Source organism: Carassius auratus, chromosome 12 (genome assembly GCF_003368295.1).
Source record: "Carassius auratus strain Wakin chromosome 12, ASM336829v1, whole genome shotgun sequence".
In the NCBI taxonomy this organism is placed as follows: Eukaryota; Metazoa; Chordata; class Actinopteri; order Cypriniformes; family Cyprinidae; genus Carassius; species Carassius auratus.
This window is the reverse complement of record NC_039254.1, coordinates 10,948,634-10,969,108: the sequence shown is the minus strand read 5'-3', so window position 1 is coordinate 10,969,108 and position 20,475 is coordinate 10,948,634. Positions and strand designations below refer to the sequence as shown.

General features: G+C 38.4%; 1 protein-coding gene across 23 annotated transcripts in view; it reads left to right on the top strand.

Annotated features, from left to right (window-relative positions):
• The window catches only part of nrxn1a (neurexin 1a), a 173,878-nt gene that overhangs the window by 125,885 nt on the left and 27,518 nt on the right, over window positions 1-20,475 (top strand). For all 23 annotated transcript variants that reach the window (XM_026276954.1, XM_026276953.1, XM_026276952.1 and 20 more), the window contains 2 exons: window positions 5,747-5,928; window positions 18,863-19,034. In XM_026276954.1, the coding sequence (XP_026132739.1) occupies window positions 5,747-5,928; window positions 18,863-19,034 (354 nt within the window). The remainder of the gene's footprint in view (window positions 1-5,746; window positions 5,929-18,862; window positions 19,035-20,475) is intronic.

Sequence of the window (20,475 nt, the reverse complement as noted above, 5' to 3'; positions counted from 1 at the left end):
CATTTCACAATGGGTTTTATTGTTTTATTAGTTTTGATTCATTCAGCCCCCTCAGGTCTGACAATAAAAACTGAAGAGAGTATTAAAGAAAGGAAAGGAAAATGTTTTGACAGTGCCAATGATGCATGTAAAAATCAAACCCATGAGGCGTGCAGGAACTGAACAGTATTAGAGCTGTCCGTGTAGACTCTCGACTGCGTCCCGAGGCTGCCACCCACCCACCATAGAGCCTAAACTCTCCCAACCGGAGACTGAGTCTCTGTCAGTCAGCCGGTGGATTCCTTCACGGGCAGACAATAAAACCATGCGTTGCGCAAGACCCGTCATAAACATGACGTCTCGTTTTGAAACCTGCACCTTAAGTCAATTCCTGGAGGGAGGAAGAGAGAAACCACAATCAAATTTACAAACGTTTCTCTCTGGCTGCTTCTACTGAAGATAACGACCCGTTTACTAGCATCAAATACACACATATGCAAAGATACACACATTCATCTACACTTCTGCACGCTCTTAGGTTGGCCAGTGTTCCGCTCGAGCTGTTGCCTGTAATTACCCAGTTGGTGTGGAGCGCTGTGGTGTCAGTCTGGTAATTGGAGCTGCAGTAATTCACTTTTTAATTGCCTGTTTATTATTGCAGAAGCCCCAGTTTTGTAGTTGCAGCACAGCTCGCACTGAATGTTTAATAAACAAATACAATGTCACAGACTCATATTTCACGTAAACATTATAATTGCTTCACATAAAAAACCATCAACACACTCACTTTCGCCCACACACACACAAACACACACACATACCTATTCTTCTCAGCATAATGGAACAAAAAACAATTTTCTGTCTATAACCTGCCAGGTGGATAAGCTAGCACAACACACAGAAAACAATGCACCACATACCTGTAAAACATCCAGCAGGGTCTAGAACCTTTTTGTTTTAACCTGGAAAGAAAAAAATGAATGAATGAATGAATTGAGTTCATTGTCCAATTAATCTCATTCCGTTTTAATGCTGAAAAAATATATATGTATTTTTAACATAAGAAAACCATAATTTTTTTCATTTTTATCCATATGGTTTGAAACATACTTGAGTCACTTGCAATGCTCTTGAGACTTGTGAAGGTTATAGTGCATCACGTCATTTCATTTTTGGTGGTTTGAAGTGTTACTTTTAGATTTTTGTATACTTCTCTATGTGGGGTCTTCACTTTGCCTTCTGTTTATTTTGACAGCATTTTCATACCAGTGGGGTGCATGTGTGTTTGCTTGTGTATGTGTGTACTTACGTGTACACACTTGATGTGCAGAACTGTATTGTAGTGTATGTGTGTGTTTGCCCACCGGGTGAATGACTCCAACCCTGCAGAGTTTGACTGATGTTCCTCATTCTAGCATGCAAGTAGGAGGTGGGCAACCCAACACAATGCACCATAATTTTAGACCAAACTGCCAGGGCCTTCACAATACGTCTGTTCTAAGGAAAGAGGCATCTAGGGACATGAAGCAGAATAGAGTGGGAGCTCAATTCATTCCCCATTCCAAGACACGAGCACAATGTTTTGTGTTTCTGAAACGTTTATTGATGGAAAGTCAGCTCAGCGCAGCTTATAAATATTGTGTTTTCAGCAGTATGATTTACTGCGTATAAACCCCCAAGACTATGACTGTGTTGGATGTCATTGATTTTACATTTAAACATGGATCCAAGAGATCAGATGATAAAATCTGAATTGTTTCATCCTCATAACTTTTTTTATGCATTAAATTATAGGTCGAAGAGTGGGCAAGGGGATGTCTCATTATGTTTCAGTGTCAGAGCACATATGCTAACTGATAGGCTACATTGATAGGAACATTTTGTGCAAATAAAGAGTCTTAAGGCACAGTCACACTAAGAACAATAATTACAAAGCAGACTGTCCTCCAAAAAAAAAAAAAAAACGACCCTGTAAGTAATTTGTGAAAGCATCTTATTAAAACCTATATTTACGTTTTAAAGTTAAATCCCCTCTAGTGGGTATAAAAATGATGACAGTGTTGTGTTGAGTCTATCATCATGAAATGACATATGACTGTCATTACCAATCAAGATGCTGGTTTATTTAAATGCAATGTTTGGACTTTTTACATGGTCCAACCTGATCTCACGGCAATTCGTACATATTTAACTAGGTGGCTAGTTCATACAAATGCATATGAATGGTCACACCTAACCCCACTCCTAAACCTACCCTCACAGAAGTCATGCAAAATCGTAATTTACAGTGCATATGTGCGTTCTCTGGTATCAAACCCATGATCGCATGATCACATGATTGCATATTGTCATATAACATGATGCTTTACCAACTAAGCTATTCCTATTTATTTATCATTCCACTCCTTGGTGTTGAAAGGGTCTTCAAAGGCATAGTTCATCCAAAAATGAAAATTCTGTCATAAATGACGAAGCATTTACTGGAACATTCACAGCCTTATGCAAATAAAGCATCTTAAAGGTATAATTCACGGAAAAATTAAAATTCTGCCATTAGTTAATAACCCATATGTTGTTTCAAAAAAGGAAGCCAACAGCAGGAGGGCTATTAAATGAGTGTTCGTTTTTGGGTGAACTATTCCTTTAAGCAAAAGTAGTCTTTTAGCTTGTGTATAAAAGTGGAGATGGATCCATATGGAGCCTCTGAGACCCTGGCAGAAGAAGAAGCTGGTGTGTAATTTAATTTCACCAGCACATAAAGGAGATTAAGGCTATGATGGGATTCCAGAGGGCCAGGTAATATCTATCTCATTAGAACAGCTCTCCCAAGCATTCACACTCAGCTCTTCTATTGGGCAGCAGTCGGCCCTCTCTCCTTTGCTTGTTCCTGCTGATTGACCTTAGAAGGGCACTGGAGTGGAAAGACCCGCACAGTTGTTAGGTAGCGAGGGTCTTCTTTAAAACCCAGACCCAGCTGCCCACCCAGCCGAGATGATGGAACATATTTAAGGGGCTAATGGTCTGGCTTGCACAAAGAGCCTGCCTCATTTAACAGCATCAGAAAATAGACTTCAGAGAAGAGGTTTAACCCCGTTAGAGGGAGGGCAGCAAGCTCCTTAACCACATCAGGGATGGGAGTGAAAAGTCAGGCTGAGGGAGATAAGAAAAGAAAGAAAGAAAAGAAAAGAGGGTGTCTTGGAGAAGCTCCCAAGTAGCTGGGATAAGAGTAGACTACACGAACACAGAATCCAGAAGAATTTTTCATCATTTCGCCATTTATTTGATAGTGAATGTGGAGATATGACAGCAAGTGATGGTGAGAAAAGGGGAGAACAGGATCAAGGCTTAACGCAGGCCAGATTCAAACCCAGATTTCCCACTTTTTGCTACAAATATTGGTTTTGAAACGTGTCACTATTCCACTTTTTTTTTTCTCTCATACCAATTTGCAGTCCCTTTTTTCAGTGACAATTTTTTTTTCATCAAAAAATAAATAAATAAATCTTGCCTATTTATTTACTTGGTGAGTGGCTGCATTAAAAAAAGAAAGTTCAGTCAGCCCCTTCTGAATAAAGTAATAATCAGTCTTTTAGGGGTTTATTTTATGTTCTGTTGTCCTTAAAAGGGATAGGTGGCTCAAACATTTCATTATTTACTCACCTTCATGTCGTTCTATGCCTGCAAGACTTACTTTCTTCTGGGAAACACAACATAAGATATGGAAACACTTTATTTCACAGTGTATAACAGTAAATTTTCCAACTGATCCCCAACAAAATCCATTATACATTAAAGTTAGCATGTTAAATATCACTCAATACTTATTTGTGTAATTACTCTTTAACAAGGTTAACTTACATTTTAGGGTTACTCTTTATTAATAATATTAAGTAACAACATGTACTTCCTATATGGTTAGGGTTTGGTTTATTGCTACTTGGATATAATTATGCATAATGAATTGTTATTATAATATTAAGTGCATGTAGCATGTAACAAGGACACCTTAAAATAAAGTGTTACCAGTTTAGTGTAACCAAAGATATTTGGGTTTTATTTGTCTACACAGTTGACTGACTCCCTCTGTATAGACAAAATAAGGTGAGACATTTTTCAAAATATAATTTGATGTTCACAAAAAGAAAGGAGTTGTAGATGTTTGGAAGGACATGCTGACTTTTCATCTTTGGGTGAACTATCCCTTTAAATGCATGTATGAGTCAGATGTCATCTTGTATTTTTAAAAGTTGATTGCACTGATTTTAACTTTCAGTGCACTGTGTATTTCCCATTTGTGCCCATAAATCTCTGCACAGCTTTATGCTTCCCTTCCCGGCAAATCCATTCACTCACCCACAGCTGTGAATTGCCGTCATACTGAGCGACAGATATGGGGCAGGCAGCCGTAGCGGTTCGCACGAAACAGATTTCAACAGAGCCGAAATCTCATCCCTATCCGCTTCACAACCATGATGGCCTGTGCGCATATGTGTGTGTGAAGTTCAACCATCTGAGCCCCGCTAATGAGCAGAGCTCACATCCCAGCGTTTGGAACGAGCCTGTCAAGGGAGTCGTCACTAACCGGGCGTTAGTTTGCGCGTGAATCCGTGTGCGCTCGTGAACATTTGTGTACCCTTGTAAGCAAATGTGCCTGCCCCGGAGGGGGTCAAGCCGATCGCTGACACGGTGTGAAACAGGCTCAATGAGATGCGTTCAAGGGGTGCCGGCGAGAGCCCTCTGGTGAAAATCACACAGAGTGGAGCTAATGAGCACGGCTCTGCAAATATAGGAACGTGCCAGGAAATAACCCAGCCCTTTTGAAACGACTCTCAGCACTTTAATTCGGGGGGCCTCTTGCTCTTCTGAGAGCTCCGGCCTCCTCTGGGTTTTTTCTCCATGTTGCTTCGCCATCCATCTTATCTGCATCTGGAGCTCAGAAGCGCAGCAGTCACGCTCCGCCGAGAGGAGAGTGTAGAAGTGCGTCTCGCATCTCCCGAAGCTGTTATCTTGAGGTTGATGGGCTCTTTGCTCTGCGAACATTACCCCGACTGCACCTGCCACAATCGAAGCGTTTTCACCCCATTTTGCAATTGAAGTCACGCCTGATCAAAAGAGCTAGCGCTGTCCGCCAGTTAATGAGATCAACTCCATTAGTAGCGTTTCTCTCTATCTCCCGATGCAAAAACCCAGAGAAACCTTCCTGCAGGCGTTTAATCGCAGTGACCCTGCTCACAGTAAGCTACCTGCCTCTGACACTGTAATTAGCTCCATCAGGCATTAGCATGCGTCTCGCCGAGCAGGAATAGCTGTCTAGTCCGTGCCGTGTTTGCCCACCTTTGGCAGAATAAATGCATGCAGAAGTAGGCGCTGGGCCGGGGGCCGTGGGGCTGGATTGATTGTCCGGTGTGTCGGCGGGTGAAGAGAGCGGCTGTAATCAGCTCAATCAGCCCCAGGCTTGGATGGGGGGTTGCGTGCGTTGAGTGGTTGTAGCGAGAGCGACTCTGTTTAGCTCATGCTTCGGCAGACACAGGTGCTCCTGGTGACATCAGCGTAGCGAGGGTCACATAAGGGCTATAATTTAGCCAATCAGGGACCAGCAGGGGCTGTCTGGCACTCTGATGGGTTCATCAAGATACTCCCGCGCTTTGTGTAATGGAGCAGAGCCCTGCATATGCATGCACACACAAGCAAAATGGAAATACTTTTCCCACTTACTTTGATGTTCTTGCATTTAATATTCTGTTTCTCTCTCTCTCTCGTTCTGCAGTGGGAACCACATACATATTCGGACGTGATGGAGGGCTCATTGTGTACACATGGCCACCCAACGACAGACCGAGCACACGAGCCGACAGACTGGCTGTCGGCTTTAGCACCCAGCAGAAGGATGCAGTGCTGGTTAGGGTGGACAGCTCTTCCGGTCTGGGAGACTACCTGCAACTTCAGATTGTGAGTCTCACACAAACAAACACACACTTATTGTTGGGTTACAAACTTTGAGGCCACTAGTAAAAATGCATCTTTCTTTCAAAACATAACAATTCAAGTGAACATTTAATTTCAATAAATTATCAGAATTTCTTTAATGCAACAGCAATGAGCTGCATTAAATTTACAAGTTTGCAAACCTGATGGTCTTGTTATCCTGCATTATTTGAGAATTATCCAGTGAGTTGCAAAGAGTCGCATGACTGGTGCCACAAGTAAAGTCATTTAGACCAGAAACTGTTACAGAATCTTATATACATGTGAAGAGTATTGGGCTTGAAACTATTTTCACTCAGAAATAACTAGTAAATGTAACAAATATTTGAAAATAATCTGCAAGTACACACTGATTTAAACTTGGTGAGTCAGAGTATTGTCTCGTAAAATGTACTCCATTAAACTTTGTTTTATTTTCAACTCTTTTATTTTTTCCTCTTATGTCATGAAAATTTGGTGTTGAAACTGTTTTTGCTTAGAAATTGTTACTAAATTTCACAAATAATTATGATTCGGCAAATAACGCATTGATTTAAACTTGGAATTCTGAAGCAGAATGACTGGGAGTATTGTCTTGTAAAATGTACTAAATTAATCTTTATTTTATTTTCAACTCAAATTTTATTTAGTTTTATTTTATTTTATTTTACATTTTATGTCATGTAAACTTGCTGTTGAAATATTTTTACTTAAAAAGAACTCTGAAATGTTTTATATATGTGTATATATATATATATATATATATATATATATTATGTAATGAAAATTAGGTGTTAAAGCTTTTTACTCAGAAATTGTTGCTAAATCTCACAAATAATTACAATTATTCAGCAAATAAAACATTGATTTAAACTTAAAATTTTGAAGTAGACTAGAAAAAATAAAAAAGTTACTGTGTGGTTCTTGTTTATTTCGTACCAAAATTTCTGTTTTGTTTTAAATGATTCAAAACCTTAAAAGTTTATTTGCAGGTTTAAATGGTCTCAGACTTCTGAACTTGCTCAAACTTATACACATTCCCCTGAGAATTCCCGCTGTTCATTCATTCTCACACAAATCCCAGAGTGGAAATTCACAGAAAATCATGCTCCTGACGAGCCCTGAATGATCATTAGGGTAATCATAGTGTTCTACGCCTCCTCCAGCACTCAAAGTGCTGGTCTGTTTTAGAAAGTTCCAGCGCCTTAGACCGCCCTCATGAATAAAATCTGTATAATGTTCAGAACAGAAGGCGCTACCAACGCTTGCTCAGAAGATGCTATTTGATAGAACCCGCATTTCCTATGACACGCTGTGCTTAAGGAGTGGGAGGTGGAGGAGGTGGAGGCAAGGGGGACGGGAAAGTATTTGGCACTGAGGTTCGAAGAGTTGTATGTGTTTTTATTTATTTATTTTTCCTGCGTTCTATTTTTTCGACGCCCACTCCTGCTGTAATCACAAACTTGATTCCCAGAAGAACCAGCGAGTTCTCTCAGGGGTGGCATCATGGCATGACTGTTGCACGACTGCCTCAGCAAATGCGTTCCGAGCGCGGTGAGGTAATGGTTTCTCCAGCTGAGCCCTGGAGTTTACGATACTTGCTGGTGTCTAAATATGACTTCAGCTACAGTGCTGCAATGCCCCCATGTACTTCATACTTTTATTTAAAGGGTCAGTTCACCTAAAAATTTATTTAAAAGAGTATCCTGACCATTCGGTTTAATAAAATAAAAGTAATTGAGCACTGAAAAAAAAACCGAATTAGGTTTGTCTATCTTTTTATGATTATATAATCTTTTATGTTCATTTTGCGCTTAAAAGCTTCAATCCTCATCACTTTTAATTGCAGGGGAAAATGTGACCTAGTGTTAATTTTGGCAGCCATTTTTTTGTCTTAATCCTGTTTCAAATGTATGTTTTAGTTATTATCATATTTAGTGAACCTTGTCCTGTTTTTGATTAGTCAATTATTTAATTCAATGATTAGTTCTAGTTGACAAAATGTCTGAGCATTTTAGTGTAGATTTAGTCAGTGAAATCATATTTTCGTCTATATAAGAAACTAAGCATTCTGATGTAAAAATTAAAATTGGAAAGTTTTTATTTTTAAAATACAGTTAGTTGGGCACCATCACACAACGTTTTCACCATTACGATTTAAACTGTTTAATTGTTCTATAAACAGTTCTGTAAGCAAATACAGTTATGTTAGGTCACTTACATTTTAGGCGGAAACACAGCACATCGGTTGAGTCAAATCGGTTGAGTCAAAGTTTAATTAGCCCATTCATAAGCATCTGATGAATCTGCCATTTGATAATTAATCGCTCACTACTGGCACCTACTGGTGTTTTACTTTAGTTGAAAAGCAGTGTTTCCTATACATTAATTTAGTTGTGATGGCCCGCCATATTTTATTTAATGCAGTTGTATTTTTCAGTGTAAATTTACAAATTATGAGAAAATTGCTTAAGATAAATTATATTTTCAAAAAAGCAAAACACACACACACACACACACACACACACACACACAGATATGTATATGTGTGTGTAAGCTCGATACCATTCCTAATAGTAATTACAATAATTCCATATTGAAATAGCCTAGGTTTCTCTATTAAAACAACAGCGGTTGAGTATATACATTTATTCAGCGACCACACAATCACAAACATTATAGTCCAGGTCTCATGACAGAACACAGACCGGCTGAATGACACTTTCATTAAGATTGCTAAACTCCAGTTTGCTTGTCACTGTTTTCGGAGTATCGTCAGCGGTGCTTTCACAATGAAGAGCAAGCACCTGCGCATGGTTGCCAGATTGCAAAAAATAAATAAAACACTGGGCAGAAGATGTTTCCTTGTAACAGAGAAGCTCTTATTCGGGGATTTGAACTCTTGAAATCTGGCAAATGCACACATGAACGCTCTCGTAGTAGAGTCATGTACAGCAGTCCTCAATAATATTTCTTGACAAAAATGAAAAGTGATTTTGGTAAGGTTTTTATTTTTGTAATACATTTTATTCTCGAACCCTGTGCCCTATGTAAATTTGCAGCACGGATATGTTGTTTCAGTATGTGTTATCAATCAACAAAATCACACAAGCTCAGAGCTTGTGATATCAGATGCCCAGTAGACTGGGTTATGATTTACCATCTCATGTAATCAGAACATTGTGTTCCTCGCATCTCAGCTCAGATATTGACTTAAGAATGCAAGGTGGTAGGTAGCAGTGATGTCTTCGTGAAATGCATCATAAAATGAACTTGCAGGAGTTGCGTAAGTCCAAGATATGTAACACTTTACATAATGCCTGTAATTAAGATTATCACAGATTATATATTTCCATATATTGGCGTGACAATTAATCAGGCATCCGTGACTGATATATGGCTTTTTGGCATAGGGATGGCAGGGAATGTTTATGAGCAAATTAAAGGCCCTTAATGTCTTGATGCGATTAGCGGTGGATATCTAGGCTAATTCTAATGTGTGACTGGTGGAGTCTCTGCAGTGCTTCGTCTGCCATTTTTGATGCTTGTTGAACTGATGACTGCTAAGCCAGCATAAAAGGTATTTACTAAATGAATCAGCCTTGTGTAGGAGGGTAAATTAGCTGTACCTACACCACTAACCATCCATAAAGCAGTTGAAATCATTATAGATATCCAGTACCGTTTTTACCCCATAATTAACAAGGGGAAAAAATGTCCCTGCCATTTTCGTAAATTCTATTAAGGCACTGACAAGATTAAGTATGTCAGTATTGACATTAATGGCAAGACAGTTCAGTGATGTAACGGAATGTTTTGATAAACCTGTCTGTAGGCTGGGAGGATATCATTATCCAGAGACTGCCTTTCTGAAAGTGAATTAACTTAGGATCATTGACCATGTTAACGAGCGGCCCTTGATGTCCTGATTTTTCAAACAGACAGTGGCGTCCCTCCTCAATCCCCCGCCCCATTTCTGCGTATGACCCTAACCATTTGTGACAGAGTTCATTTAAATCTCATCATATCACCATCACTGGGGATTATCATTAGTCATCGTTCACCCCAAATCGTTGAGCCACTTGCTCATGCAGAGAGAGAGCGAGAGAGAAATAAGACTGAGAGCGAGAACTGTAAGGAACGGTGAGACAGGCACTGTACAGAAAAGAAACCCATTGGTATACATTCTTTCACTCAGCATAACGGCACATTTTAAGGGGTAATGGCCTATTAAATACATTTCTTCTGCTCAAGATGAGCTTGCCAGCTGCTCGAACCCATGGCCAAATGCCCTGCGGACCGCCCGGTCATTTGTGGCAGCCGTGCAAGCCGCCAAGCAAGACAGGAGTGAAAGAGAAATGGATGATGACTGTAAACGAGTCAAAGCCAAGTGATTATACCCCTGGGGTTTGACCAAATCATTAGCACTTTCTGACCTCTCACACTTTCAATGCCAAAAGTGTGTGTGTAAGCGTGTGTGTGTGTGTGTGGGTGGGTGTGTGTGAGCGTGTGGGCAGTCTAATGAGCACATCAGTCCAATTGAAGAATGGTGAGGATCACAGCTAACTCAGCAGTGAGAGGTACAGAGGTGTGAACAGTAGTACTGACAGGGGGATAGGGAATGTGTGTGTGAGAGAAGGAGAGAAAGGATGTGAAAGGAAACAGCTTTCAGAGAACACTTGTGCTGAGATGACATTGACCATGTTAAAGGGATAGTTCACTCAAAAATTGCTACTCACCCTATTTGTTTCAAACTCGTATGACTTTTTCTTCCATGGTGCACAAAGTGTGAATTTTTGAAGAATGAAATGGAAGTGAATGGAGACTAAATTTTTTGAAAGAAAAAAATAAAAATCATGAACATTTTTTTTTATATAAACATATACTATCACAGTCTTGATTATAGTGGTGTCATTACCACTAAAGACATTTTATGATGAGAGAACCAATAGTGTAATGCATCAATATGCCATTTTTGTAGACACTACCATTGAAAAGTTTAGGTTCGGTATGATTTTTAATGTTGGCTGCATTTATTTAATCAGTAAAAAAAAGTAATGTTTTGAAATAATACTAAAAAATGTTAATATTTTCTACTTGAATATATTTTAAAATGTGATATATATTTATTTAATATATTTATTTCTGTGATAGCAGAGCTGGATTTTCAGCATGCATTACTCCAGTTTTCAGTGAAACAATCCTTCAGAAATTATACTAATATGCTGATGTGGTGCCCAAGAAACATTTTTTTATTATTATTATCAATGTTGGAAACAGTTGTGCTGCTTAATAATTGTTTATTTTTTGTGGAAACTGTGAGAAAAATAAAAAAGCATTTATTATGTAGAAGTCTTTAATGTTGCTTTTGAAAGTGTTCCATGCATTTTGAATAAAAGCCTAAATTACTATTTCAAAAAAGACCCACATTTTTCAACAGTGGTGTATGTAGTCCATTAAACAGAGATCAGTGCATTAACTTTCATAACTTACATTTTAGACTTTCGTATGGCAAAACATACGGCAGCAGAAGACTGGATATAATATAGAACACAGTTTATATGGACAAGATTATGCTGCATTTTTGTTGTTGTAGAGCATTACAGATTAAGTTCCATTCACTTTCATTGTATGAAAAAGAATAAACTGGATATATTTTTTTTTTAAATCACTCTTTGCGTTCAATATATATATATATAAATTCCCCATAGTTTGTTGTATATGTTGTATATACTTTAGATGTCTCCAGTCAAAGTGACTCCGGACAGCCCGAGAGACTCACACATGCATGCACACTCACTCACATTTGGATGGAGGTGAAAGTGAAAGAGAGTGACAGATGCTGATTTTCTGCTTCACTTGTGTCTGAGTGGGCAGGACATACCTGGTCAGACATGAGTGACGTGTGACATGGCTCTGAGTGACAGCAAAGTGTCTGCTGACCTCATACCGTCAGTGCAGACTAAGCCTGTCTCCACCCAGCAGCTTAGATAGAAACAGCCAGGGCTTTGGAAAAATGCCATTTTGTTTCTCTCAGTCGAAACTCAGCGACACTTGCTTCCTCTATCCACTTACCCGCATAATTTGAGTACAAGTCATTCATGCACTCTGTCATTTTTACATACCGTCAAACTATATGCCAGGTCATTATGCAATTTGCAAGTGGCGTGGAGAACAGTTTGACTGGCCACAGACGATTTAATGTTTGGTCTTCGTCAGCCATTTTTTCTTGAAAAAGTGCACCATATGGCAAACCATGCCTCTGCTATCTTTAGTATCTGAAGACAGATGGCAGAATAAGTGAAAGCCGAATATTTCAATTTATTTATCAAAATAAAAGAGACAGGTGTTCTTTTAAACGCTCTCTTTGTGACAAACCCAGCCCACTCGTTCCTCTGCATTTAAAAAAAAAATATTTACGACGCTTTTTTCTTCAGATTAGAGTCAATGCATGAAAGAACGTGTTACTATTGAAGCCCAGTGACGGGTTGACAAGGATCACTACAAAAATAGCAGCGCTGCAGTCTGCCTTAGATATGTGGATTGTAATATGAAATGATATTGTCTGCGAGAGATACTGCATTCAGGCCGCCGTTTGTATTTGTATGCCTTTTGTGTTTTTTCCCTCAGCAGTAGGGAGACAATATGCATGAGGTCTTGGATAGCTTCTGTAGACAACGCCCATGAAAGCATGTGGTTTTCAGGTTCGGGAGGAACAAGGACAGAGTGCTATTTTCGTTTTTTAGAGAACTTGGAAAAGAATTCTCTGCTGCCAAAAAGATTCATGATCTCACCAGATCCAGTCCTTACCAGAAGATAAAGAGAGTTTGCAAGAGTGCGCGAATGCTGGCGTGCGTGAGAGAGAGAGACACAAATAAAGAGAGGAGAAGGAGGGGGTGAAACAACAAGAACTGCTTGCCAAAGTGGAATTATTCTGTGGACAAAACACATTTATCTGTTCCACTAAACCTGCAGTTCTCAAAACATAAGGGCACATGCACTCTGGAGTGTGTCACACACGGTGTGATATTTTGATCTAATATCAAACACAAGTTATTTATGAGAGCAGATATTGCATGTCTGGGTGTTCTATCCAATTAAACGCATTCCCTTGGTATTAGCTTGAGCATTACTGAGAGGCTCTTTATGTAAAGTGGCTGAAGTTTCCTGGATGCACCAGCTCATTTAAGCTGAATACCATGGCAGATCAGGATCCCCGATTTGGTACACATACTCTGTCATACACCATAAGCTTCTACCTGCACCTTTACCTAAATAAGACACATCATTAGTGCCTCTTCTGTCTTCCAGGTTTCTGGTGCAACCGTCCCAGCCCTAAGTGTGTGTGTGCATGTGTGTGTTTGGCTGCTCGTGATGGAACATTCTGCCTGTTATTAATATCAGTTATTCCATTGATTTATTTAGAGCTTAAAGTGATAGTTCACCCAAAAATCTGTCATAATTTACCCTCATGTTGTGCACCGTTCTTTGTGGAACTAAGGAAACTGTCTTTGATGTGGTGGTTTTGGACCCCATTGACATTTATTATATAGAAAAAAACAGCTCCAGCTTATCGACAGCTTGTGTTTCACAGAGGGAAAAAGTCAGGTTTGGAATGACAATTAGGGTGAGTAAATTATGATAGAGCTTAATTTTTTTGGTAAACTGCCACTTTTTTAAAGCACCAGTCAATTTTAAGATTGTGCCACCACAACTTGTCTTCCTTCCATAATATATATTTAAGTCTGTTAATTTCAATTACAATACTGATCTTTAAAGTTTTTTTTTTTTTTTTCTCAAGAACAAACCAGAAATATGCACTAAACTACATTCCATTCCTGGTCAAAATAATTATTTTTGGCTATTGACAGTATTTTTAGAGGGTTGAAAAAATTCTGAATCCCCTCTGTGAGAACACTTATCTCTAATATATCAACAAAACAAATTTTTAACCTGGCTTTATCCAATATTCAGATTTCCTGACAAATGTATGCAAATGAGTGTATTTTAAATAGGTAATGGCTCATTTGCATATTTAAACAACATTTTTAAAAACTTGTAATACAAAATTCACTTAATGTACTATGAATATGCAAATTGGGGTATGGTGATGATTATGACCTGTAGTGTCTTGTATTAAGTCATAAATATAACAAGCATATTTTATAAGCAGAAGAAACGTACAGCTCTAAACTACATATTGTGAAGTTAAGAACAACTGAATTATTTTTGTGTCTGGCAAGAGGAGGCCGCTGCAGTTCCAGAGTAGATGAATGCTCTGTCAATCAGGATGGCAGCGTGGTTGTCATCTAATTGCCTACAAGAAACGAGAGAACCCTAGAGAACAGTGTTGCTATAACAACCCCCACTGAGTCTAATGAGAATCCAGTTGTATTAGTTCTTTATATTTAGAGCAGCACTGCAGGCCTCAGTGGAGAGGTGACCTGAAGCTTGAGATGGACAGGAACAGCCAAGACGCAGCCGTGTGGAACCAGGCCCTCCTTTTAAATGACACCCCATCCTTCGCTCGCTTTAGGGATCATTTACCGAACACAGAATCCTGAGCACAGCACCCAAAACATTTGTTATTCTTTGATAATCTGGGATTTGGTGTCACGGCTCAATTTTGCTCTCCCCTCCAGTATGTTTAGCCCCTGAGGCATTCATAATAGAGCCGCCTTCTCTCTTTTCTTTCTTTCTTTTTTTTTTTTTTTTTTATAGAAATTCTGCGAATCTGGGACACTATCACACCTGGGACTGAATGTAGGGCGTAGGGTGTCTCTCTTAAACTATGCCCACTTTAAGTTGCACGAAGAAGCCCCCTGTAGAAGTCTGAGCCCCCTTTTCCAACTTTCCAAAAAATGCTTACAGATTTCCAGAATTGATTACATGTAATCTGGATTACGTAAAGTAATTAGATTAAATTACGTTTTAAAATATTCGTAATCAGGTTACAGTTACTTTTTATGGATTACAAGATTACATACCATGTACACGATAGCATTCATTTATTCAAATTTTATTGATTATCCCTGGATTCCTGTTTTTCATAATTTAAATATTCCTTTCTAAAATAGCCTACCACTTCTAGACACTCAGAAGGTCTTCCAGTTTTGTGGACATTTACACAGAGATCTGTCATTAGTTCGGTGGCATCTGGATTTACAAAAATCATTTCAGGTTTAAAAAGTGTTTCAACATTGCATCAACTAATTACATCAACCATACACTAATTTATTTAAATGATCAATTAGTCGTTTATTTTTTACCGTGCATTACTTTGGATGGTGTTTGTCTTTCAAACACATTAAAAAGGCACAAATATTTTGTCATCTGATTCTCTTTCACCTAATATATTTTTTATTGGATTAAATATTTTAATAGTGAAATATTACATTTGCATGTTCACGCTTCTGTGACGTGTCACATGACATGCAGATGAACAAATAAAATATTTAAAAAACTTCAGTGAATGTTATATTTTGATTCATTTTAAAATATATTTATTTTAACGTAACATTCTTATGATTTGTGATCCTTGAACACAAAACCAGCCATAAATTGCACGGGTGTATTTGTAGCAATATCCAGCAACACATTGTGTGGGTCACAATTATTGATTTTTCTTTTATGCCAATAATCTGTTGGATATTAATTAAAGATCATGTTCCATGAAGATATTTTGTAAATGTTCTTCTGTAAATATATAAATATATTAAAACTCCATTTAAAAGTAATATGCAATGCTAAGAACTTCATTTGAACAACTTTAAAAATGATTTTCTCAATATTTCGAATTTTTTGTTTGTTTATTTCTTTTTTTTTTTTTTTTTTGCACTCTCAGATTCAAGATTTACAAATTGCTGTATCTCAGCCAAATATTTTCCTGTACTAACAAATCAATAGAAAGCTTGTTTATTCAGCTTTCTGACAGTGTATAAATCTCAGTTTCAAAAAATTGACCCTTATGACTGGATTTGTGGTCCAGAGTCACATTTAATCAATTATTAGCTTTTCATTAAACTCATAAACCCCCTGCAGAACCTTCATAAACCCAGTTTGGGAAACCTTGCAATGTAATATTAATGCCCTTAATTTTGTTGATAACAACAAATGGAATATATTTTCTTACTCTTTGTATTTTTATGTCAATATGGTATAAGATTATCCTATTTAAATCAATGTGAAAAACAAGATAGGTAAAAAACTAAATCTAAAAGTATCTTCATTACCATTAACACATTCCCCCTTGCCTGATGTGATTGAGTCAACGCTGTCATTTCCGAGAGTTCAAAAGGCCTACCACCCTTGGTGCTGGTCCCAGCCGCCTCATCCCGAATGAAGAATGAGGTCAGCTACCCAAAGGATGGCCTGGACGGAAGGGTGAAAGAGAGGTCGTTCTCCAATTAGAGGAGGGCGTGGCGGGCCAAGCTCTCACATGACTGCTCTGACCACAAAGCTGAAAAGATGTGCAGGGAGTGAGAGATTGGCCCTGGAGAAATACTGTTAGAGAGCACAGAGGAGGGTGAAGGAGACGCTGCCCCATTGTTCCCGGTGATGGGAAGAGGATAGGGCTAACGGGCAGAATCTGTCTTCATTATGGGGTGTGAGAGGCGGAAGGAGCATCCAGCTGGAGATGACAACATGGGGCGTGTGTGTGTGTGCGTGTGTCAGAAAAAGAGAGCTTGTGAGTATCCAGACAAAAACACACATCTCCTGGGAGGGTATAATGAAGTCTGGTGTTGCGATTTGTCCTCTCCTTGCTCTCTTCTGGCAGATAGGTGTGCATTAGGGGAATTCACGAAGGGATCTTCTCATACACACCCCATTTCATTATTTTGAAATGCCACATGTAGCTTTTGCAATCTGCAATAAATCAGTCGAAAGGACTAGTTCCCACAGCAGCCTTTTTTTTTTTTTTTTTGAGTTTTTTAAACTAATGGCCTCCATCTGTTGTAAATATGTCAAATAACAATTTTCACCATTGCTTGTGCTCATGTGCAGGCTTGTAATAATGTTTCTAACAAGTTTGCAACAAGTTTTTAGTTAACTAAGTAGTGCATGTGGGCACACAGGTCATCAAGGAGAGCATAGAGTGGGCATAGTTACTGTTTTATATAAGACGAGCAGCAAGTGGATCGAGCGAGTATTATTAGCATGTGCTTTCATAAGAGAAGATTGTTTGCACATGAATACGTTTGATTGTAATTAGCAAAAGACAATCCCACCCACTGAGCTGCATCAAATAGGAAACCATTAAGGATTGACGCCATCTAGTGGTGTGGATGTGAACCACACAGAGTTATTTCACTCTCACTGCTTGCATTAATAAGACAGAAACATGCATCGATGAGAATTTACACTGAAAATGACAAGCAGCGCATCAGAATACAGATTAGATTCCGTTTCACTGAGACTGTCACACATTATTCTGTATGACCAGCATATTGCCTTGAGGCACTGATTTCAAGAGGGAAAAATCTTATAAGGTTATTTTTTCCTGTGATTTCCTGTGATTCGATTATGTTATCCGCCTGCAGGCCTGTTGAAAAACTTTTGAACATGAACAGGAATGAAAAAGTAGTATTATTTAGTTTACAAGGCTTAATGTGTGGCACAGCAAATTTTACTTTGACATCTGCAACAGTCATGCCACCCCTTTAAAATTACAGATTCCATCTGTGTTGTATGCATATATGCATATATGCATATATATATATATATATATATATATATATATATATATATATATATATATATATATATATATATATATTAGAAATCAGAAGCTGAAGGGTTTTGTATCTGATTCAAAGGGGATTGAGTTGAAATTATTTTACAAAATGTTAAGAAAGAGGATACATTGTGATATGAGAGACAACAGGCAGTTATACAGTGCAGCTGTCATCTTTTACAATTTTTGAACTGCAGTTTTCCACAAAGCTGTATAATGTTTTTGTATAATCCGCAGTGGCTTGTTTAATGAACATTGTACAAAGCATCAGCTGCAGTACGTCTCTCATATCACTCAGCATTTTCTTTCTTGTAATTGAATAATTTCAGCTGCAATCAATATTTCATGTCCATTTATTTCTTTAATTGGTAAGTAATCATGTAATGAGCAGGATGGTGTACAGTCAGCCGGTCATTAATCCAAAATAAACTACTTTAGGGTGATACGAGAGCTCCTGCTGAATGATGGTGTCCTGATCAACCTGTCAGGATTTATTTTGTCATAATGACAGGCTGACTGTACTTTATCACTTACATATCACATTGCAAATGCAATAATACACACTGAATTTGATTTAATGTAAGATTTACTAAACGTCTGAACTAAAACCGTGGTATTCTCTCTATATACACAGACAGAACAAATATATCCCCACTAATTATTATCGAAAGAAAATCACAAAACTTCAAAAATGGAAAAAAATACATGGCGGTTTCTTTATTGCTATCCATTTCCTTCATGTAATGGGCTCATTAAAACATAAATTATAGATATTTTCGTTATTAAATATGAATGCCGCTTTTTTTTTCTGGCGAATTAAAGCAGTGGTAAATCTTTCTGATGCACTGTGCTGTCAGGAGAAATTGTGCCCAGGCTGATAAACTATCACCTTGTTTGGTCCTCAATAAATTCGGTACATCTGTTATTCTGCCAGTTAAGATGGAGTACAGCTGCCTCTCTATGAGAGCCTTTATTAATAATCAAAAATTGTCTTCCGCAAGGTTGCTAAGACAGAGTGATGGTCATTAAATGTGATGTTCATATGCTAAAATAAGCCAGTGCATATAACCTGAGCACTTTATGTTGGCGGAGTGAATCAGAAAAGAATGGTTATGATATAATCTTAAAGTCCTCTTTCTTTATCTCCCTCCCTCTTTTTCTTTCTCTCTCTCTCTATTTTTACAGGAAAGAGGCAATATCAAAGTGGTGTTCAATGTGGGCACCGATGACATAAACATCGAAGAAACCTCAAAGTTTGTAAATGATGGAAAGTACCACATAGTTCGCTTTACGAGAAGTGGTGGTAACGCCACCTTGCAGGTGGATGATCTGCCAGTCATTGAGCGCTACCCAACGGGTAAGAGCCCTCAGCCTTTATACGCATGTTCACACACACACACACACACACACACAATCTCAGCCATGCAGCTATTCACAATGGGAACAATAAAAGGCTGGCAGAGCTCAGGAAAAAGAGTCTGAATCACAGGGTTAAGGACAAAATGCCTTTGTCTGTGATTGTGGTTTCTCACTGTTAAAAAAAGGTAACCCTGGTATCCTTTCCAAATGTCAGCAGAGATGATTGCTCTTGGGGCTTTAGAAGGCTGAAAATGTCAGATCCAGGGTTATCAAATTCGCCAGCCTCTCAGTCGCCTGAAAAGCCCTGACAAAAGCTTGACAAGAGATCAGCGATGAGAAATAATCCCATTGCACTCGTTTGTCAATCATGATGAAAAGGAGGCGGCTGTATTAGTCTTTTAATTTGTATCTTCCTTCAAGCTCTTCTTAAACCATCTCTTCCTTTACAGAGATTATTTGCTCTCGATCTTCGCAAACGTCTTTCTTCTTGGGAGCAGACGTGATAGACTGTTGAAATGTCGAGTGTTCGACGACTGAAGTGGTAATGAAGCTCGGAAAATCTCATGCTTCCCATAAATGCTCCGCTGTCGTCGGTTGCTCATCATTGCGTTCAATACGGCTTGTCATTCAATTCAAAATGTGCTGGGAAAATGCAAATGTATAATCGTGAGACGCACTAGATTCGGCTGTTGATACACTGACTGGTTGCACAGAATTGCATTTTGTATAATTTAATCGGGAGAACCGTAAGAATCTTAACAGGATTATCCTAAAACCAAGAGTTGGCATTTTGTATTTAAAACAACTCAGACAAACTAGGACATACACTATACACTAAAAAAATATCATAGAAACACACATAAGTTCTTGGAAACAGAACTATAAAGAATACAGAGGGATAGAAATAGAAACAGACACGGAAAAAGAGGTACTGTTTTTCTTCGCCGAGACCCACTCATTGTTTTAGTGTAAACAAACAACCCAAATATCAGCAGCGTCTTTCATTTGGAGTGGAAGACAATTGCTTGTTAAAATGGAGCCAATGTAATGTGCCATTTTCTCTCAGCTTCCTGTTTCCATTGTGTCTGTGGATTTAGAGAGGGGTGCGCTAGTGATTGTCTGAATACTAATGCATCTCATGTCCATGGCAGAATGGAAGAAACTTTTCCACTGGAATATATTTAAAAAAAAAGAAAACTAGTCATGACGGCTTCATTTTAATCAGCGCTTGATTGACTCTGCTCTGCGTTAGACGAGATAATAAATGCATTGAATTTAAATTGACAACGAGGGAGAACAAAATGGGGAGCTTGTTTATCTTGAATGATTAGTTCTGTAACTAAAATAGCTTTAGCATAAAAAGAAAGCATGCAATTTTTCCACCCACTCTTAACCTATGCTATCATTCTTTAACCTAAACGACTGGATTGTCATGCAAT